General features: G+C 43.8%; 1 protein-coding gene across 1 annotated transcript in view; it reads left to right on the top strand.

Moving 5' to 3' along the window:
- Window positions 1-15,165, top strand: part of midn (midnolin) — a 28,574-nt gene extending 13,409 nt beyond the window's left edge. The window contains exons 5-8 of the mRNA XM_063466235.1: window positions 1,993-2,523; window positions 3,759-3,882; window positions 4,154-4,477; window positions 11,404-15,165. Of these exons, the coding sequence (XP_063322305.1) occupies window positions 1,993-2,523; window positions 3,759-3,882; window positions 4,154-4,477; window positions 11,404-11,666 (1,242 nt within the window). The 3' untranslated portion in view covers window positions 11,667-15,165. The remainder of the gene's footprint in view (window positions 1-1,992; window positions 2,524-3,758; window positions 3,883-4,153; window positions 4,478-11,403) is intronic.
- Window positions 15,166-16,409: the final 1,244 nt, after the last annotated feature.

Raw genomic sequence — 16,409 nt, 5'->3', positions numbered from 1 at the left:
CGTCGACTCAGCCCGAATATATTTGGATCTAGGATCAGAGGTCTATAACGGATACCCACAGGGGTGTCCCCCCCTCCCCACCTTCTAAACATTGGGTTGACGATCTCCCTTGGGGCTTTCGATTTGTATGCATGCCGGTCTATGTGTTGTGGGTTGACAAACTGTCGACACTTACTCTTGACAGCTGTCAGTCACAGACACAGTCATTGTCTCCTCCCCCTCCTCTGGTCTTTTCTTCATCTCTGTCTCTCCCCCCACCCACCTTTTGGAGCAGGCCTCCCCATTAGGTCTCAAACACATGCACACCTCTTCTCCTGACCTTTTATGTATGGAGTTTCCTAGCGATGTCACATGTAGCCCCCTGCGCTGTTCTCCTCCTCACTTCACACCCCACCTCGCGCCTGCTGAGCGTATCGCCTCACCACGATGGGGTAATCGTGGTGAGTGTAGATTGTCAATAAATCATTAGTGGCTGACTTTACATTCTGAGAAGTTTGAGTTTCCCTTTATCCAGCAGCGTATTTTATTCTGATTTTTGCTGCCCTACCAATTGATTATTTCCAATTTCAGCTCTAGCCATCAGATCATCCCAACCCCTTAGTCCTTTCACCTGCCCCTCCTCTCCCTTCATCCTCTTTTTCCACATCATGTCAATACCAATGTCCAAAGGTCACCCTGGCAACAGAGAGGCAGCGGTCGATAGAGAAATAAATAAGCAGAAGAAAAGAGAGAGATGTGATGGAGGGCAGAGCCTGGAGATTCAGAGGGTTAACTACAGGCGAGCATCTTACAAGGACACTCCAAATATAAGGCCTTTGCTCAGATTTTTATTTTTTTTGTCTTTTTATATATTATTTTCTGTGCTTTGTTATTTATATATATCTATCCCTGTGCTCTGTTCCGCTTTTCTGTCCTCCCTCTCTCTCTGGGGACTAAAATCACACATGCAGTAGTGATTGTTGAAACCTTTTTGGACAGGAGCGCCACTTTGTATTTGCTAGTGCTGGCCATTTCTGCTTGTTTTCATTTAGGGAGAACCTGAGTCATTATTGCTGAGTCTTCAAGACCCACTGAAGCTTTGTGACTCCTGAATCACACTCACTTGGGGGGAAAAAAAGTAAATAAATACATGTCAGACTCTCGTTGCTTGGACTTCAGCAGCAAGTCACAATACACAGCATGAGAGCCACAGGCATACAGGAGGACGACAAGAGAGGTTTTGTTATTTAGCACGAATATTCCAGCCGAGTCGTGACAACTCTGTACTTGTGTGTGTGTGTGTGTGTGTGTGTGTGTGTGTGTCTCCATCCAGGCCTTGGGTGGGTCACTGAAGGCCCCCCACACTTGGCTCCAGTTAGCTGTTGCCAATGCTCCAAACATGGGCATCCCTTCCTGATCTGCTGCAGATTCACAGACAATTGACTATTCTGTGTTTGAGATGCAGGCGGGGTGGATTTCCTAAACGTGGGACTGATTTTTCAGGCCATGGGCCAAACAGAAGGGTGGCCTTTGTCTTTGAGCTGAATAACCCTGCTGACTAAGAACGGACTGAGTGGCAATGGGAAGCAAGGAATAGTGGGTTCTATTTGTGTGTATGTGTGCGTTTTCCAGTAGGCCTCCCTATCCATTCCCCGCCAACAGAAGTAAATAGATGACTATTACAGACTAGTGTTTGACTGCACGATGAGCTTATGTGGTGTGTCTGTGTCTCTGTGAGAGGGGTAGCTCAAAGAGCTGTTGTGTGCACTGTAACTGGCATCCATGGCCCAGATTGTTCATTTACTAAGAAGGAAGTCTGTATGCATGGGGAGCCTTTCTAGTTCCATAGTTTTTTACAGTGAACAGTTGTAAATGCCAGAGTGGCATTAAATCTGGATATAGAGCATCATATATTAAGTTAGACTTTGTCATCTGGCTAAGCTGTGTTGATAACTTGCATAAAAGCAAAGACATTGAATCACTTAACCCTTTTCCCCCTTTCTTTATCAATAGGTCAGTGACTTCCTGTCTGGTCGCTCTCCCCTCACCTTGGCGCTGCGTGTAGGTGATCACATGATGTTTGTCCAGCTCCAGCTGGCAGCGCAGCAGTCTGGTGGTCCCCAACTCCAGCACAGGCACCTCATCACCCGGGGAAATTCGGAGGGACAGCCCCGGGTTCCCCACACTCACCCGCACTCTCATCAACATCCCCACCATCCACATAATCACCCCAGCCCCCACTTGTCCCATCCTCACCCTATCCCCTCCTCCCCTTCTTCCCCAGGATCCCCTTCTTTTCCCCTGCCCTCCACACACCTCCAGTCCCTTCCTCCCATGTACCACCAGTCGCCCTCCTCTGCTCACTGTAGCCCACCTACTCCTCCACCACACTCCCCTCGCCCATCCCATGTCCCTGGGGGTCTTTTCCGCTCGCCCGCTCATCATCATCACCACCATCACCACCACTACCACCAGCCTTCCTCAGGCCAACCCAGCCACGAGATCGGCCAGGTCAGCCCTGTAGCCCCAGTCCTCTGCCCTGAGGTAAGCCTCAAGAAAATATTCTTATAATTCTTCCTAAGTAGTGGTTTTTTTTTTTTCTTTAATAATAGCCAATCACAGCATAGGACTGGTAAGATATTGTCTTGTTATTTTCTCAAATAAAAGTGTTCAGTGGTAAAAGTAGGTACATCTTTACAATACATAAGAAAGGCACAGGCACTTGGGCTGCCATGAGAACGATAGAGTGGATGGGTTATGACCATTTGACCCAAGTGCCATCCTCACAACTAAATCATTCTCCATTAAATCAATTAGATTAATGGGACATCCTTGTAGCACGAGGGTGAACCCATGGTTTAGTCAGCTCTGGAGAAGCGTTACACGTGATTTTGCGTGTGTGTGTGTGTCCAAACCACAGTACATTTGTTCATCACTGGAGTACACTGTGCTCCCCAAATGCATGCAAACAAGCCAGCACATGCGTACACCATGAGAACACAGCATTCATATGACCTCAGTCTTCCCAGGGTAAAGAGCAGTGGGCTAAAATTATAGGAGCAAAAGTGTTCTGGTGTTGTCATTTAACTTTCAGCGTTATGCTCATTTGTTTACCTTAGGATAACTTCATGAACAGCTGCACACACACAGAAACACAATTACTTCTGTTCTTCAACCCAATGTGCTGTTTATATTTTCTGTACCTCCTTGAATAGTGAATGGTAACCAAATATCAGCGAACTGTGTGGGAGAGATGGTTCACTACAGGAAAAACAAGGAGACAGGCCAGTTTAGTAGTGAGAAAACGGATATGGCTATTCCTCATCAGGCTTTCACATGCATGACAAAAAGACACATGCATACGCACACAAAGCGTTTTCTTGGGGTTTCAGTTTCGCTTTCAGATGTCAGTTGAGCAATCCATGTTAAGCCAAAGTGAAGTTATGAGGTGACCATCTTTAGTTTGATCAAAGTAACCAAATACCTTAAGTCTTAAGCTATATGGCATGGCAGCAAGCTTAAATTTCCTGTTGTCTGAGGTTTCTTATAACCATCAGCCTTAACTGCAGAGGTTAATTACACTGTGCAAATGGTAGTTACACCCAGAGGTAAAGGGTAAAGGTCACTGAGGGAGCTCCTGAAACAGTGATTTTGAGTTTTCACAGCTTTTACTGTAATAGATCATATGCCCTTGTATCCTCAAACATGTTTTGGTTTTGTTTGTTTTTTTGGTCTCACTTTATGCTCTTTTAATAACACTTTTCTTTTCCCCCCTTCAGGCTAACTGCAGTACCAACAGCTCCAACAGTGGCACCAGTTCCTCGCCACGCTCCCGTAAACCCGGCGCCATCATTGAAAGCTTTGTCAACCATGCTCCCGGAGTCTTCTCAGGGACTTTTTCAGGTGAGAAAGCAGAGCTGCTATTACTGACTTATGACTTATTGCTACTTTAAGCATAAACTGTGCACATAGTGAGATCCAGTTCTAAAATGCCTCTTAGTAGAACTTCACAAAAATTTAACATTTTCTTCTCTGTTGGGCCTTTGTTTTAGACTTGTACGCATGCCAGTTTTAAATGTTTTAATTTTTTTTTAAAAAAATCAAATGATATACAAACAAATATAACACACAAACATTATAATACTATTTTGGTCTGTTTTGCTTCCTCTCACAGGCACTTTGCACCCAAACTGCCAGGACAGCAATGGGCGTCCCAGACGGGATATTGGGACCATCTTGCAAATCCTCAATGACCTCCTGAGCGCCACACGCCACTACCAGGGCATGCCCCCCTCCCTCACCCAGCTCCGCTACCAGACGCAGTGTGGTTCGCCCACTTCCCCATCCCCCTCGCCGCCTCCCTCCCCTCCAGTTGCTGGCATGACGGGCCTCTCTGCCAAAGCTACCTCTGTGCCCGCCGGCAGCCCAAGCAGCCCTCCTCCAGCTCTGCATCCACTTGTGCAGTGCGAGAGCCAGATTCGCATGTGCAAACCCCCTGGTGAGTGACTCCACTCCACTCCCCTTCTGCACATACAAACATGTCATGAGCACAAACAAAAACACCCCCTCACACATTAAGTCATTGTGCATCCCTTGAAGCCCTTATGAAGCAGATGTTCCTGCAGTTGCCACAGCTTTGGAGGAATGTGTGTGTGCATATGTGTGTAAAATTGCATGCAATTTAGAACCCCGTCAGTGAGTTCTGCATTTGCCTTGCAACCTACTGAAGAGTTCATTGTTATCTTTGTCTCTGTTTCTGTTCTCATATCACATCATGTTTAGCTCAGTTCTGTTGGGATGCTTTTACATCATTGTTTTCAAGTGCTTATTTTCATCTCTAAAATACTGACAAAGCGAGAACAGAAAAGTCAGATTAAAGAACAAAAACAGTCATGCATATGTGTCTCTGGAGGTTTTGAAGCAGATGAGAGAAGAGGAAGAGAGCGGAGGGGGAGGGGGGTCTTCTTAGTAATGCAATACTAGCTTCTCCAGACCTGTTCAGTCAGGCTTCACTTGTCAGGCAATGGAGTTGCCTTTTGTCTTTGTGAGCTGAGGAGATAGGTTTTACCCCTTCAAGCCTGGGCTGGGCTGTGTTTATATTAGAAGAGGTTTGGGGTGATGTAGCCTACCTCCTAAATACGGGCTGCAGCTTGGGCATGTACAGACCTCAACATACCCATGAGAGTTTGGTCGAGGCAGGTGTAGAGTTCAGATGATGCCATTTAAGGACTGGGCTGGGATGTTTTAAAACCTCCTTTCCTTACAGCGACACAGGATGTTGTGTGTCAAACAGATGTCCAGCGCTGATAACATCCAGTCAGCATTGTAAGCTTGGCGTGAGTGCACTGAGGAAAACATCATTGTCCTCTGCCTCCTTATCTCAAGCTAGTCTTCAATGAGCTGCTAAATTTGCACAAAATTTACCAGCGTAAGTAGAATTGTCTCGTGGGAAGGATTGTAGAAATTATTAATTAATGTTTAATGTTTTCTTCTGTTTGGAAAAAGCAAGAGCATACATACCTATTGTTGTAGGCTGGCTTTGTTCCTTGTTTTCTGACTTTTAGTTGTGAGCAGAATGAAGTATTTCAGTTGTCTCTTCTAAACACTGACTCGCTGGGAATGTCCAGTATTTCACTGCATCACCCTTAGTGCATTTACAAGTGTTCAGTGAACAGTTGGAATAACACAGGCTTATTTTCCTAACTCAGGAAAGACCATTCCTTTACTGCCCCCACCTATTGACTCACCCCCACCCTTCCCCTCTTCTCCCAGTCTTGTCATTTCTCGTCATCTCCACTCAGCCCAATGCCACTGCCCCCACCCCGATTTGCTATCCAAAAACAGTCTGTAAAATCCATCTCTCTGTCTTCCTCCTAATCACCCCCTTCTTTTTCCATGTCTGTGTTGTGCATCAATACATTGTCTGTGTTCATTTGGCCTTTAAATAGATTTATTCCAAAATGCAGCTCTGAAAAGAATTTGCTTTGTGAACTTGAGGCCAGAGAGAGGAGGAGGAGGACAACGCGGAAGATGGGGGTTGTTAAAACCACAACACTAAGCCTCCATTCATTCATTCATCATATGGGTGTTTATATCCTGTCCGTCAGTCCACCAACTGTCCACTCATTAACCAAAGGCAAAGAGTGAAAGAATAGCCTATCTACTGCCATTTTCCAATTTAACTGGCCTGAACCAACTTCCTGCTCACAATATGCGCTTCCAGAAAGCCTTGAATGGTAACCTGTCCAACTAAGCCTGGTTAAGCACAGTAAGACAATGATTGTCCTGGTGTGTTGTGTGAACAGGGGCTATGTGCCTGTTTGTATCCTGCTCTAGTTGGTGTTCTAAGTATGCCGATGACTAAGCGGTCTCAGTCGGTCTTATCAGCCGACACCTGATGGAAGACTTACTGGACTTAACACCGCAGCTTAACTCTGCTTCACAGAAACCTGCCTTCATTCAGCTACAGGAAAAAAGCCTGCGCTTCCCAGCTGCCTGAATATGTGTGCGCAATCAAACTTGGGTTGAGAGAGCCTCTTGAAAATGTCACATAGCTTTTCTGTCTCCTGAGAGGCTTTACCTTTTGGTGAAGAAGAGGAACGTAAATAAAATAAAAAAATGCACACACACTCCATCACAAATTTCCTGGTTAAAGGCTGTGGCGACTAGCTTGGTTTCATGGTTTTGCTATATAGTATTGCTGAGTTCTGGGGCTTTTTTTAGACCAGGACTTGTGTTGAATTTGAACAGGAGGGTTTTAGAATGGCCTGACAGGTTGATTGTTAGCTAAATTCCTTTGCTGAGTAGGCTGGACTTCCCCAGCATCCCCCCTACATCCCACTAGCCCCCTGCCCAGTCTAACCCTTTGTGTGGGGGCCAGGGACAGGGGCAGTATAGAGGGCACCAGCCTGAACCATTGTGGGACAAAAGAGGGGAGGGCTATGGGATTATAGGGCTGCCTTTTAGTCTCACTCCCACTGCAGCTGGCTTAGCTCAGGCACACAGAGAGGGGCAAAGCGGGGGCAAAGTTGGCTCTGGAAGCTTCTCCGAACCCCCTTCCTCTCTTGTGTTTCTTCCACATCCCTTCACCACCTCCTAACCCCTTTCGATTTGACATGTCAGGTCATGTTAGCTTTGTGCAGGCTGGGACTGCGCAAGCCAAAGGAAGAGGGAGGGTGGCAGAGAATGAGGGACACGCATAGGAGTCTTTGCCCTTAACCCCACTGCGTCCTGTATTTAAACCCTGACCTGCTTAGCCGAGGCATGGCGCATTATCCACTGGCAGGCTTTAGCTCCTCTCGTCACACACAGACATTTGCCGGGACACACGTGCACCAGTAACGCAACAAATGCCCCAGCGATGCAGCACAGCACAGAGATACCTAGCAAAGCCAGCCAAGCACATCAGGTGCCCTTTCATTGTCGACAAGGAGAGCAAGAGGGAGAGAGAGAGAATGCAAATGAAGTCTAAAAGTCATTGAAGAGCTTGTGTCCCTGCAGGGCTGTCAGTGCCCTTTCAGCAGCTGTCAAAGTGCTCATATTAGCTCCACTTTGATTGGTTGCTTAAGAATATGTCCGATTTGTTTAATTTTTGCTTTCTAGTAAGTAGAGCTGGGTGGGTTATTTCCAGATGGGTTGGTTTTACGGCTGAACTTTGCTCTGCAGACTTTGAGCTACTGCTTGACTTTGTTAGGTCAGGGAGATGCGGCGCATTTAATCTGAATACACATGTTAGAAGCACTAATTTATACCTTCTCCAGGTAAAAGAGGAAGAAAAAGTGCAACATTAGTGATGTTCAATAGTGGCAGAGTGGCACTATTCAATAGAATAGAATTCAACCTTCCAGTTGAATTCTATTCTATTCTAGTTTATTAACATATTATTTCCACACAATAAAAGGGTTAAAGCAAATTTACTTTCTGATTCAGGATCGTTACAGTATTTTTGCATGTTAAATGTGCCACTATTATTCCCACTTGTAATGAAAACTGGCTTCAAACAAGCACAGAGAGATGCTAAAAGAAACCAAGAGTGATTTTGCTGCAATGTGATTTTCTTTCTCTTTGTCTCCCTCCTCTTTCTTTCTGTGTCCGTCCACCCCTCCTTCTCTACCCTGGTTCCCTGGATGCTGAGCAAACACAATGTTCTCTCTGCAAGATCACAAGACTTATCAAGACAAACAAACAAACAACAGCAATACGACAACTGCAAATGAAGGCCAATCTTTATACAATCAATAAAAGGAGAAGCTCCTTTAATCTCCCTCTCCGTCCTGCACACTGCAGCCCCTCCTCTCTTTTTCTCTTCCTCCATCCTCTGCCTCTCCTCCTCCACCCACCTACTCCTCCCACCCTCCCTCCTGTTTGCTCCCTATCTCAGTCCTTGCTGTGTTGCTGGGCTGGGCTCAAAGGCAAGGAAAACTGACGCATCGATTATTCATAGATCACCCCTTTTTTCTCTATCTCTCTGTCTTTTTTCTGCCTTTCTCTGCAGTGCCCACTGTATTTACTACAAGGCTTGTGTCAAAGTCTTTGGAGATGAGTTTGGGGAGGGAGAAATGTGCTGCTTCAGGTTGAGTTTTAGTGTGAAAGGCAGGCAGGGGAGTGGTTAAAAACAGAGAGGAGGAAAAAAAAAAGAGCCTGGTGTTTCCTTCCTCTGGGTGCCCTTGACCCATCTTCTGTTTGAAATCTTCCACTGTGTCTAAGAAAAGATCCGTAGTTGCTTCCTCATCCGTCTTTTCTGTGCCACGGTGGGTTGTGTACGAGTGTGGATTCTCTCTCTTGCTCTACAATTCATTCCCTATGTCTTTTAGTCACCTCTTTGGGTTCTCCAAGGTTATTGTGCTCACGTCAAGCTCTAGTCTTTGCAGTGAGGCTCCAGGCCAGCCTTTGTGTATGTGTGTGTATAGTCTGTCCTTCTTAGCCAGCCCTAATAATAGCCCTAGTGTCATAAACATAGTCTGGAGATCCCTGCGGCCAGCTGTGTCCGGCCTAGCCGCCCAGGGCTCCGGTAGTGACGCTGATGAATGGCTACACACACACACACACACACACACACACACACACACACACACACACACACACTTAGTGTAGCTCCAAGCACATTCCCAGAGCTCTTGCCAAGCCAAAGGCCAAGACCTCCTGCCTCACCACCAAACTGCCCTTTACTCTCTGTGTGTGTGTGTGTGTGTGCGCGCGTGCGCACGCATGTGTTTGTTTGTTTTTTTCCTTTCATATTGTTGAGCCGTTTTGGTAAATTACCCCTTTTTAGAAAAAACAAAATCATGACTGAGGAACTACCTTAGTGAAATACAGGCAGGATTTAAACAGAGACACTCCAGACAAACAGATTTTCTATGTGGGCATGTGTTGGCTTTCTGCCATTTCATTGTTTATGGCCATATTTTGACAAAGCTGAAGGGCGGTTTCACTTTTGACTAGTCAGAGCAGGGGAAGAAGGTGTAGAAGGGGGACCAGAGAGGTAACAAAGCCTTGTGGCAGAATATATGGATGTCACATGGAGCTGAGGCAGCAGAACAATGGCTTTAATGTAGAAGACCACCCCCCATATCCCCCACCCACCCTGTGGTGTACCCCCCCGTTCTCTGCTGATGACACATTGCCCTCACGCACAGCGTACAGAGCATCTGGATGCACGCATACATTTATATCAGGACAGAACATATTGACAGGAAGTGGAAAAACCAAGTCTGCCTGTGTGGCTGTGTGAAGACGTACATGTTTCTGTTAACTCTGAGCCGCTATTCACATCCTTTGTTTTCAAAAAGCACCACTGAGGCTGCTTAGTGGCAGTTTACTTTAGTATGCACTGGTAGACAGTGGTGAATATTTATTGCTGGAGAAAAGGCTCTGGGCTGCTCGATCCGATAAGCAAATGAGGGAAAGAGGTAAATTAAGCCCACACAGAGTCCGGAATTCATTCCGATGAAGGGGGTGGGGGGGAAGCAGAGGAGGGCACAATCGATTTGGAAAACTGACACCTACGGCTGATCCTTTACCCTCCACCCTCTTCCTCTGTCCTTTTCTCTATCCCCCTTGCCCCTGGGGTAGGAATTCCTTAACCCACACCACCAACCCCCACCTCCACCGCCAGTCCCCTGCCTGTCCCCTCCTCCTTTTTCTTCTTCACACTGCCCCACCTAGCTGTCTCTAGGGAGATATGGGGCAAGAACTGGAAGAGGGAGGGGTAGAAAAGGGGCTTTCTGTGTGTAAAGGGTGAAGGGGTAGAATAGATGGAGTGGGGGGGGTAAGGTCAATGAGTGGAGAGTAGGAAGCTAAAGCCATAATAAAGAAAAAATGGAAGCGGGGGGGAAAAAAAAAAAACAATCTTTGCTTTCCTCTCGTCTCTCTCCCTCTCTCCCTGCTTACAATTTCCATTCGCTTGCATTTTCTATTGAAAGCCAATAGCGTTGTCCTGGACCCGAGATGGATGGCTGCACTAGAGCTAAGGTTTAATCAATAGGTCTTTTTAATTTGCCATCGATCCACGTTAAAAGCTACTGCGGCTGTTGGGGTGTGTGTGTGTGTGTGTGTGTGTGTCTGTCTGTGCACCTGTGACTGTGTGCAGCTGTGTGTAGTTCAGTGCACGGGTGTGCACATTGTGTATGTATTTTTGTGTGAATACATGATGTACCCAAATACGGATGTGAACGTGTGTGTGTGTGTGTGTGTGTGTGTGTTGCGGTGCATGCAGCAGGCGCAGGGATGGCCACTGTGCTTCGGTTTATTGACATTCTAGCCCATTATTTAATTATTTAATTCCCAGACAGATACTAATGGAGCTAGCTAATAGATTGCGGTTGCTTTCCCCTCCATCTGAGGCCCTGAATATACGTATAAATGGAATTAGGCTCGACTTGGCCGGTGTAGGAAAGCATTCACGGTGCAATGCAAGGCCGCTCCCTTGAGACTAGACTCTCCTATAGGCACATCAACAGCTAGAAATGCACTTAGGAGCAAATCCAGTCACTGAAGCATGCCATGGGTAATTACGTTTGTAAATCTCATAGGCAGCTATCAGAAAGTATCATGTCTGTCAGGGGTTTGCATCTTTTTGACCCTAGTAGGTATTTAAGCCTTGAGAAGGTCTCCCCCATTCACTGATAAGGGGATGAAATAGCACTGTGGAGGCTAATTATACTCTGTGGGGGAGGTTAACCACCAGATTCCAATGTTACATTGTGTGAATGGTGGATGTGTGTTTGTGTGCATTTGTGAGCCAAGGTTAAGAGCCTAGCATGTTTTAGCATTATCATCAGCTACACAGGCACACATATTAACCCCCCCCTCCATTCCTCCAGAGCTGTTAAGAGAAAAGACAATTTAAAAAAACCAAAAAAAACCCCATTTGCTATGTAAAGAAAAATACCTGACTGTCTTTCTACTCTTCTCTCCTGTGTCCAGGTGATCGTATACGTCAGACAGAGAACCGTGCAACCAGGTGTAAGGTGGAACGTCTGCAGCTCTTGATGCAGCAGAAGCGTCTGCGCAGGAAGGCCAGGCGGGACCAACGGGCTCCTTATCAGTGGCTGCCCAACCGCAAGGCCGGACGCAGCAATAGCAACAGCAGCATGTCCAGCGAGGGCTCCCTGGACCTGGACTTTGACGATTCCGTGTGGAAGCCCGATGTAAAGGCTGACTTGAAGTCCGAGTTCGTCATGGCCTGAACCATCTGCTCCCACATACGCATTCAAAGATGTGCAAAGCATTGCTTGGGATTTCCTTAGAGATAATTTTGAGGGAGCGGATTTGCAGGAGGTGACATGTAACTTCAGAGAGGAAATCAAAGTTGTCCTTGCGACAGTCATCTGTCACATGAAAACAGGCTCCCTGCAGACTCTAATCTCATTCTGCCCTTCGTGGGTGACCTTGTGAAAAAATAAAAATAAAACAGCAACATTAGCATAAGAACTTTCTTGTGATGCTTGGATTTGGACAGGCAACTACTGGACTTAACAGTGTGCAAGACCTTTTTTTGGGGTATGATTACAGAGACCATACCTGTACTTGAGTATAGCAGAATTCAGTGGGTGGTGGTGGTGGTATTTTCAGAATTTTTGTTTTTGTTTTTTTTCTTTTTAAATGCACTCTGGGGAGAAATGAAGAGATCCACACTGGACATAACAGGACAGGAGCACCAGAGGCTTCAGTGTTTCCTAATCAGAAGAAGGGCAGAACTGCCGGACTATGGATTATTTCAGTGGGCATTCTAATTGATCTCAAAACTCATCAACAAGAGTCCAGTTTTTACCTGTTACGGGGTGGTTAAACCTTTTCTTTTTCCACTTTTAAGCATATTATTATATTTTATAAACAAAAAAATATGTAGCATTGTTCACAAAGCATTCAGGTTTTCATATAACAGTTCAAAGTAGTTTGCACATATTCTTGATTTATAACAGCTGGTCAAAATGTGCAAGGAGGAGGTGGGGCCTGAAATAGAATAAATAATAAATATGGAAGTATTGATATCAACCTCAGTGACATAGGGTATTGATAGGAATGATTAATTAATACACAAAATAAATGAATATTAACAGAAAGTGCTTTAGAGGATTTTAAAATCTTTAAAATGTATATGAAAAAAAATCTATTTTTATTTCTCTTCCTATCTGCTGTTTTCAAAAAACAGCAGCCCTTTGTGGCTTTAGTCAAATCGCTGACTACCAACAAATATGTGCATCCATTCAATCATTCATTAGCTCATTCATGACTTTTTTTTCTTTTTTCTTTTTTTTGTCTAGCCACAACAAAAGTTACAGAAAGATCATTTTTCATGCAGCCAACCTCATGTGTTACAAACCTGAAGAGACTGAGGGATTTCGAGTTTGTGTACATAAATGTGACAATTGGCAAATGCTTGTTAGGGCGTGTGTGTGTAAGTTTGTTGTAAATTGATTTTTAGAATATCCTATGTTTTTGTCCAGTTGTCTTCTCTCAAACGACCCCATACATTCTCAAATTTGTGAAGTTCAGCTGCCGTGAGCACATGGCCCACTACTTTGCAACATGACTGTATGAAAAAGCAAATTGGCTCCCAGTTTGATGCCCAATTGATGTGTACCTGTTATCACAAGTTCTCATAATGATGCCTCTAATTTTTTTTTTTTTTTTTTTTTTACTGGCCAAGAGGGAGACGAAATGGGGTCTTTATCCGGCATCATTATCTAGTGCCTCCACCAGTACATACATTGACATATCAGGTTAGGCCTTTCACAGTTTTGCTGCTACACATGGGGACTTAAAATGTGGGGAAAAAAAAAAAAAACACGGGAGGGAAAAGTGACTTTCCTTTGCATGCAGAAGTGTGTAATTATGCTGATTTTTTTTTTTTTTTCTATTGATGGAAAAAAAAAAGGAAACTGGTGCTGTGGAAATGAAGGTTAACAACATGCATGAATTTGTGAAGAAAATAAACAATGCTGCTTTTGTTGGCTAGGTTCTTTTGTAAGGTTTAATTTTTTTCAATGTTAGAACAACCGTGTCCTGCTAAAGTATTACGACGCAAAACCAAAACGGATGAAGTTAAGTGTGGGCTAAGCTTTGTTGCTCGGCACTGAATATTTCTGTTGCGCGCAGTGAAGATGATGATGTGATGATGAGCAAAGAGCAACTGACTCTCTCTCTCTCTCAACTCCTTAAAAGCTGGTTCTTATCCCCCATGACTTTCAAGGACCCAAACAGCCTGCAAACTGTTAAACCGCCTCCCCTCCTCCCAGCCTGAATGCCAACAGAGGCTCACGTGGATGCATTCTCACAGGGAACCAACAGACCTGAGGATTTACAGTACTGTCTATCAAATCTACTCAAGAGAAGCGTCTGGTCTGTCTGTCTGATTGACCACCCAACCACGATTGCACTCCCAGAGATTGCAGTGAGAGATTACCTTTTTGGTGAACCTCATCTTTTTTTTTTTAAGTGGCCTTACCTTTCACTAAAAAAATGAGACACTTGGGGACAAATGGGGGTGGGAATGTTTCCTGTTTGTTTTTTAAACTTTCTGTGCATATCGATGTTGGACACCGTTTTTGTCACCGAGGACACTGGGCATCTGTCGTTTAGTGCTTTTAGCTGGTGGAGTCTCTATTATGTCAAGGCTTCTGTGCCTTAAAATGTTGCCCTTGCAGTGTCAGTGTCAGATTTGAGCTTGTTATTCATTTTTTTCCCCCACTTTGTTGGTTGATACACATGACTGTAGTATTTTGCAGCAATGAGAGTCGTAGATTTTTGGGTTAAAGCTTGTTTGAGTGAATCAAATACTTTTCAAAAGTAGGTTTTGTTCCTCAGATATGGTCTTTGTCCCATTTCATTGTGTTGCCATGCTTGTTGGTCTCTGTTATTCAAACCACACGTCCCTCTTAACCCAGTCCCCAGCTGCCAACAAGCTGCAAAAAAGCTATAAATCTGTGTAACTTTTATCTGAGGAAGTTTACAGCACAGAACGTAGATGACAAGAGACAGCCCAGATTCAAAATAAAAGGTCCTATAAGGACTTCCAAGACTACATGCACTTCCTGTTTCCTTGGATCCATCATTTTTAAAGGACAATTAAACCCCTGCCCCTCCCAAATGTTCATTTTGGGTTTTTTTTTTTTGTATATGTATGAACTATACTCTGTGTGTGCCTCACTTCTGTGTAAAACTCAAAGATGAAACAAAACAAAAAAGATGACAAAAGCATTACAGAGAGGATTAAAAACAGTATGTTGGTGGAATTCTGATCACGTCATTTAAGTTGCCTGTTCTTTCTTGTAGCCAACTATTGAAAATAACAGGATTCAAGAATACAATTTACAATGTTCTAGCTCTAGACCGGTGTAGCACATGTGTGACTGTATTAATTTATAAAACCAAAATGGTAACTGTGAATTATGTATTTCTTTGTGCATTTTTAAAAAAAACAAACAAACAAAAAAAAAAAACGACAAAAAAAAAAAAATCAGTGGAAAAGGTTGTTGGGACATGGAAGCAGCTGACGTTCATGTCCGAGAAAGGGAAACTTTTTTTTTCTGGTGGAATATAATGGAAACAGAATGTGTTTCTGAAAAAGAAAAAAAATGGAAAAAGCGAAAAAAATATATGAATATATTTTTTTTCTTAAGCAATACATTTCAGTGTGACTTGTGATAGAACATTTTCTTTTTTTAGGTAATAAATAAATAACAAAATGAGTACATCACATTGTCTCCATGAGTATTCATTACTTACTTCTTCAATATGACTCAGTGATTTTCATCTGAGATCTGTTTCATGAGGTATTTTGATAATAATAACAATAATAATAATACTTTCAAAACACTCAAGGACACTGTACACAGTAGAATAATAAAAGCAACATTAAAGCAAGCAGTTTACACAATCATAAAAGCATAAGACATAAAACAAATTTAAAATAGCAGAGTGGAGAGGTTATGTGGGATAAGCTATTTTGAACGAGTGAGTTTTGAGTTGGGACTTAAAGAGAGAGAAGGAAGTGATATTTCTTAAATCAGGAGGGTGGGAATTCCAGAGTCGAGGAGCAGAGCAGCTGAATGCCCTGCTCCCCATGGTGGCGAGAGGGGAGAGAGAAAGAGAAGAAGAAGATCTGAGACACCGAGATGGGATGGTGATCTGAACCCGATCAGAGAGATATGGAGGGGAGAGATGATGAATAGCCTTAAATGTATACAAGAGTATTTTGATGTGAGTGAAATATGAAAAACCTGAAATTTCATTGGTAAAATATTGCTACCGGTGTATCCAAATGCATTTCTATGTGTTTATCTGAGTTTTTAGCGGGTGAATTCCCCTCATAGTCTTAAACCACCTTGAGTGTGTAAGTAAAAGTAGAAAACCCCTATATAAATACTAGTCTATTTATTGTATTGTATACATAACGTGCAAAAATAGGGAAGTCTACATGCAGTGTTCAGGTAGCAACAGCATTTTTGGTAACTGGTTGACCTGAAGACCCATATATCATATGTGTTGTTGCCCATTTTAAAGAGCCAGAAGGATGATTCTAGAGTTTGTTGGGACCCTGGGCAAAAATTCAAAGAGGAGACCGACCAACCAGGATTCATCACCACTGTGTTATAAAAAGTATGACGCTACTAGCAACAACAACGCTGCTATAAAACAACAGTTACTCTCCAAATGGCAAAGTGTTCATTTTGATACCAAAGACCAAGCTGACTGGCTATGAAGTGGTAATACTGGAACTACTAGCTTCTATGTTCTAGGCTGCAATGCTTAATGCTATCGTCAAAGTAAACAAAAGAAATCATGTGATGCTAGTGGAAGTTGTGTTATTCAAGCATCTCTTCCCCTTACAGCTCGAATAGATTTAGATATTTATATTTGATTTTTATTACCTGCTTCAATCGTCACGACCTTACTTTTTCCTCCTCTTTCTCTTGTTTCTTAGTTCT

The sequence above is a fragment of the Pelmatolapia mariae genome, linkage group LG23 (assembly GCF_036321145.2).
Source record: "Pelmatolapia mariae isolate MD_Pm_ZW linkage group LG23, Pm_UMD_F_2, whole genome shotgun sequence".
NCBI classification, from domain to species: Eukaryota; Metazoa; Chordata; class Actinopteri; order Cichliformes; family Cichlidae; genus Pelmatolapia; species Pelmatolapia mariae.
The sequence above is the reverse complement of the archived record's forward strand: the minus strand, read 5'-3'. Positions and strand labels throughout refer to the sequence as shown.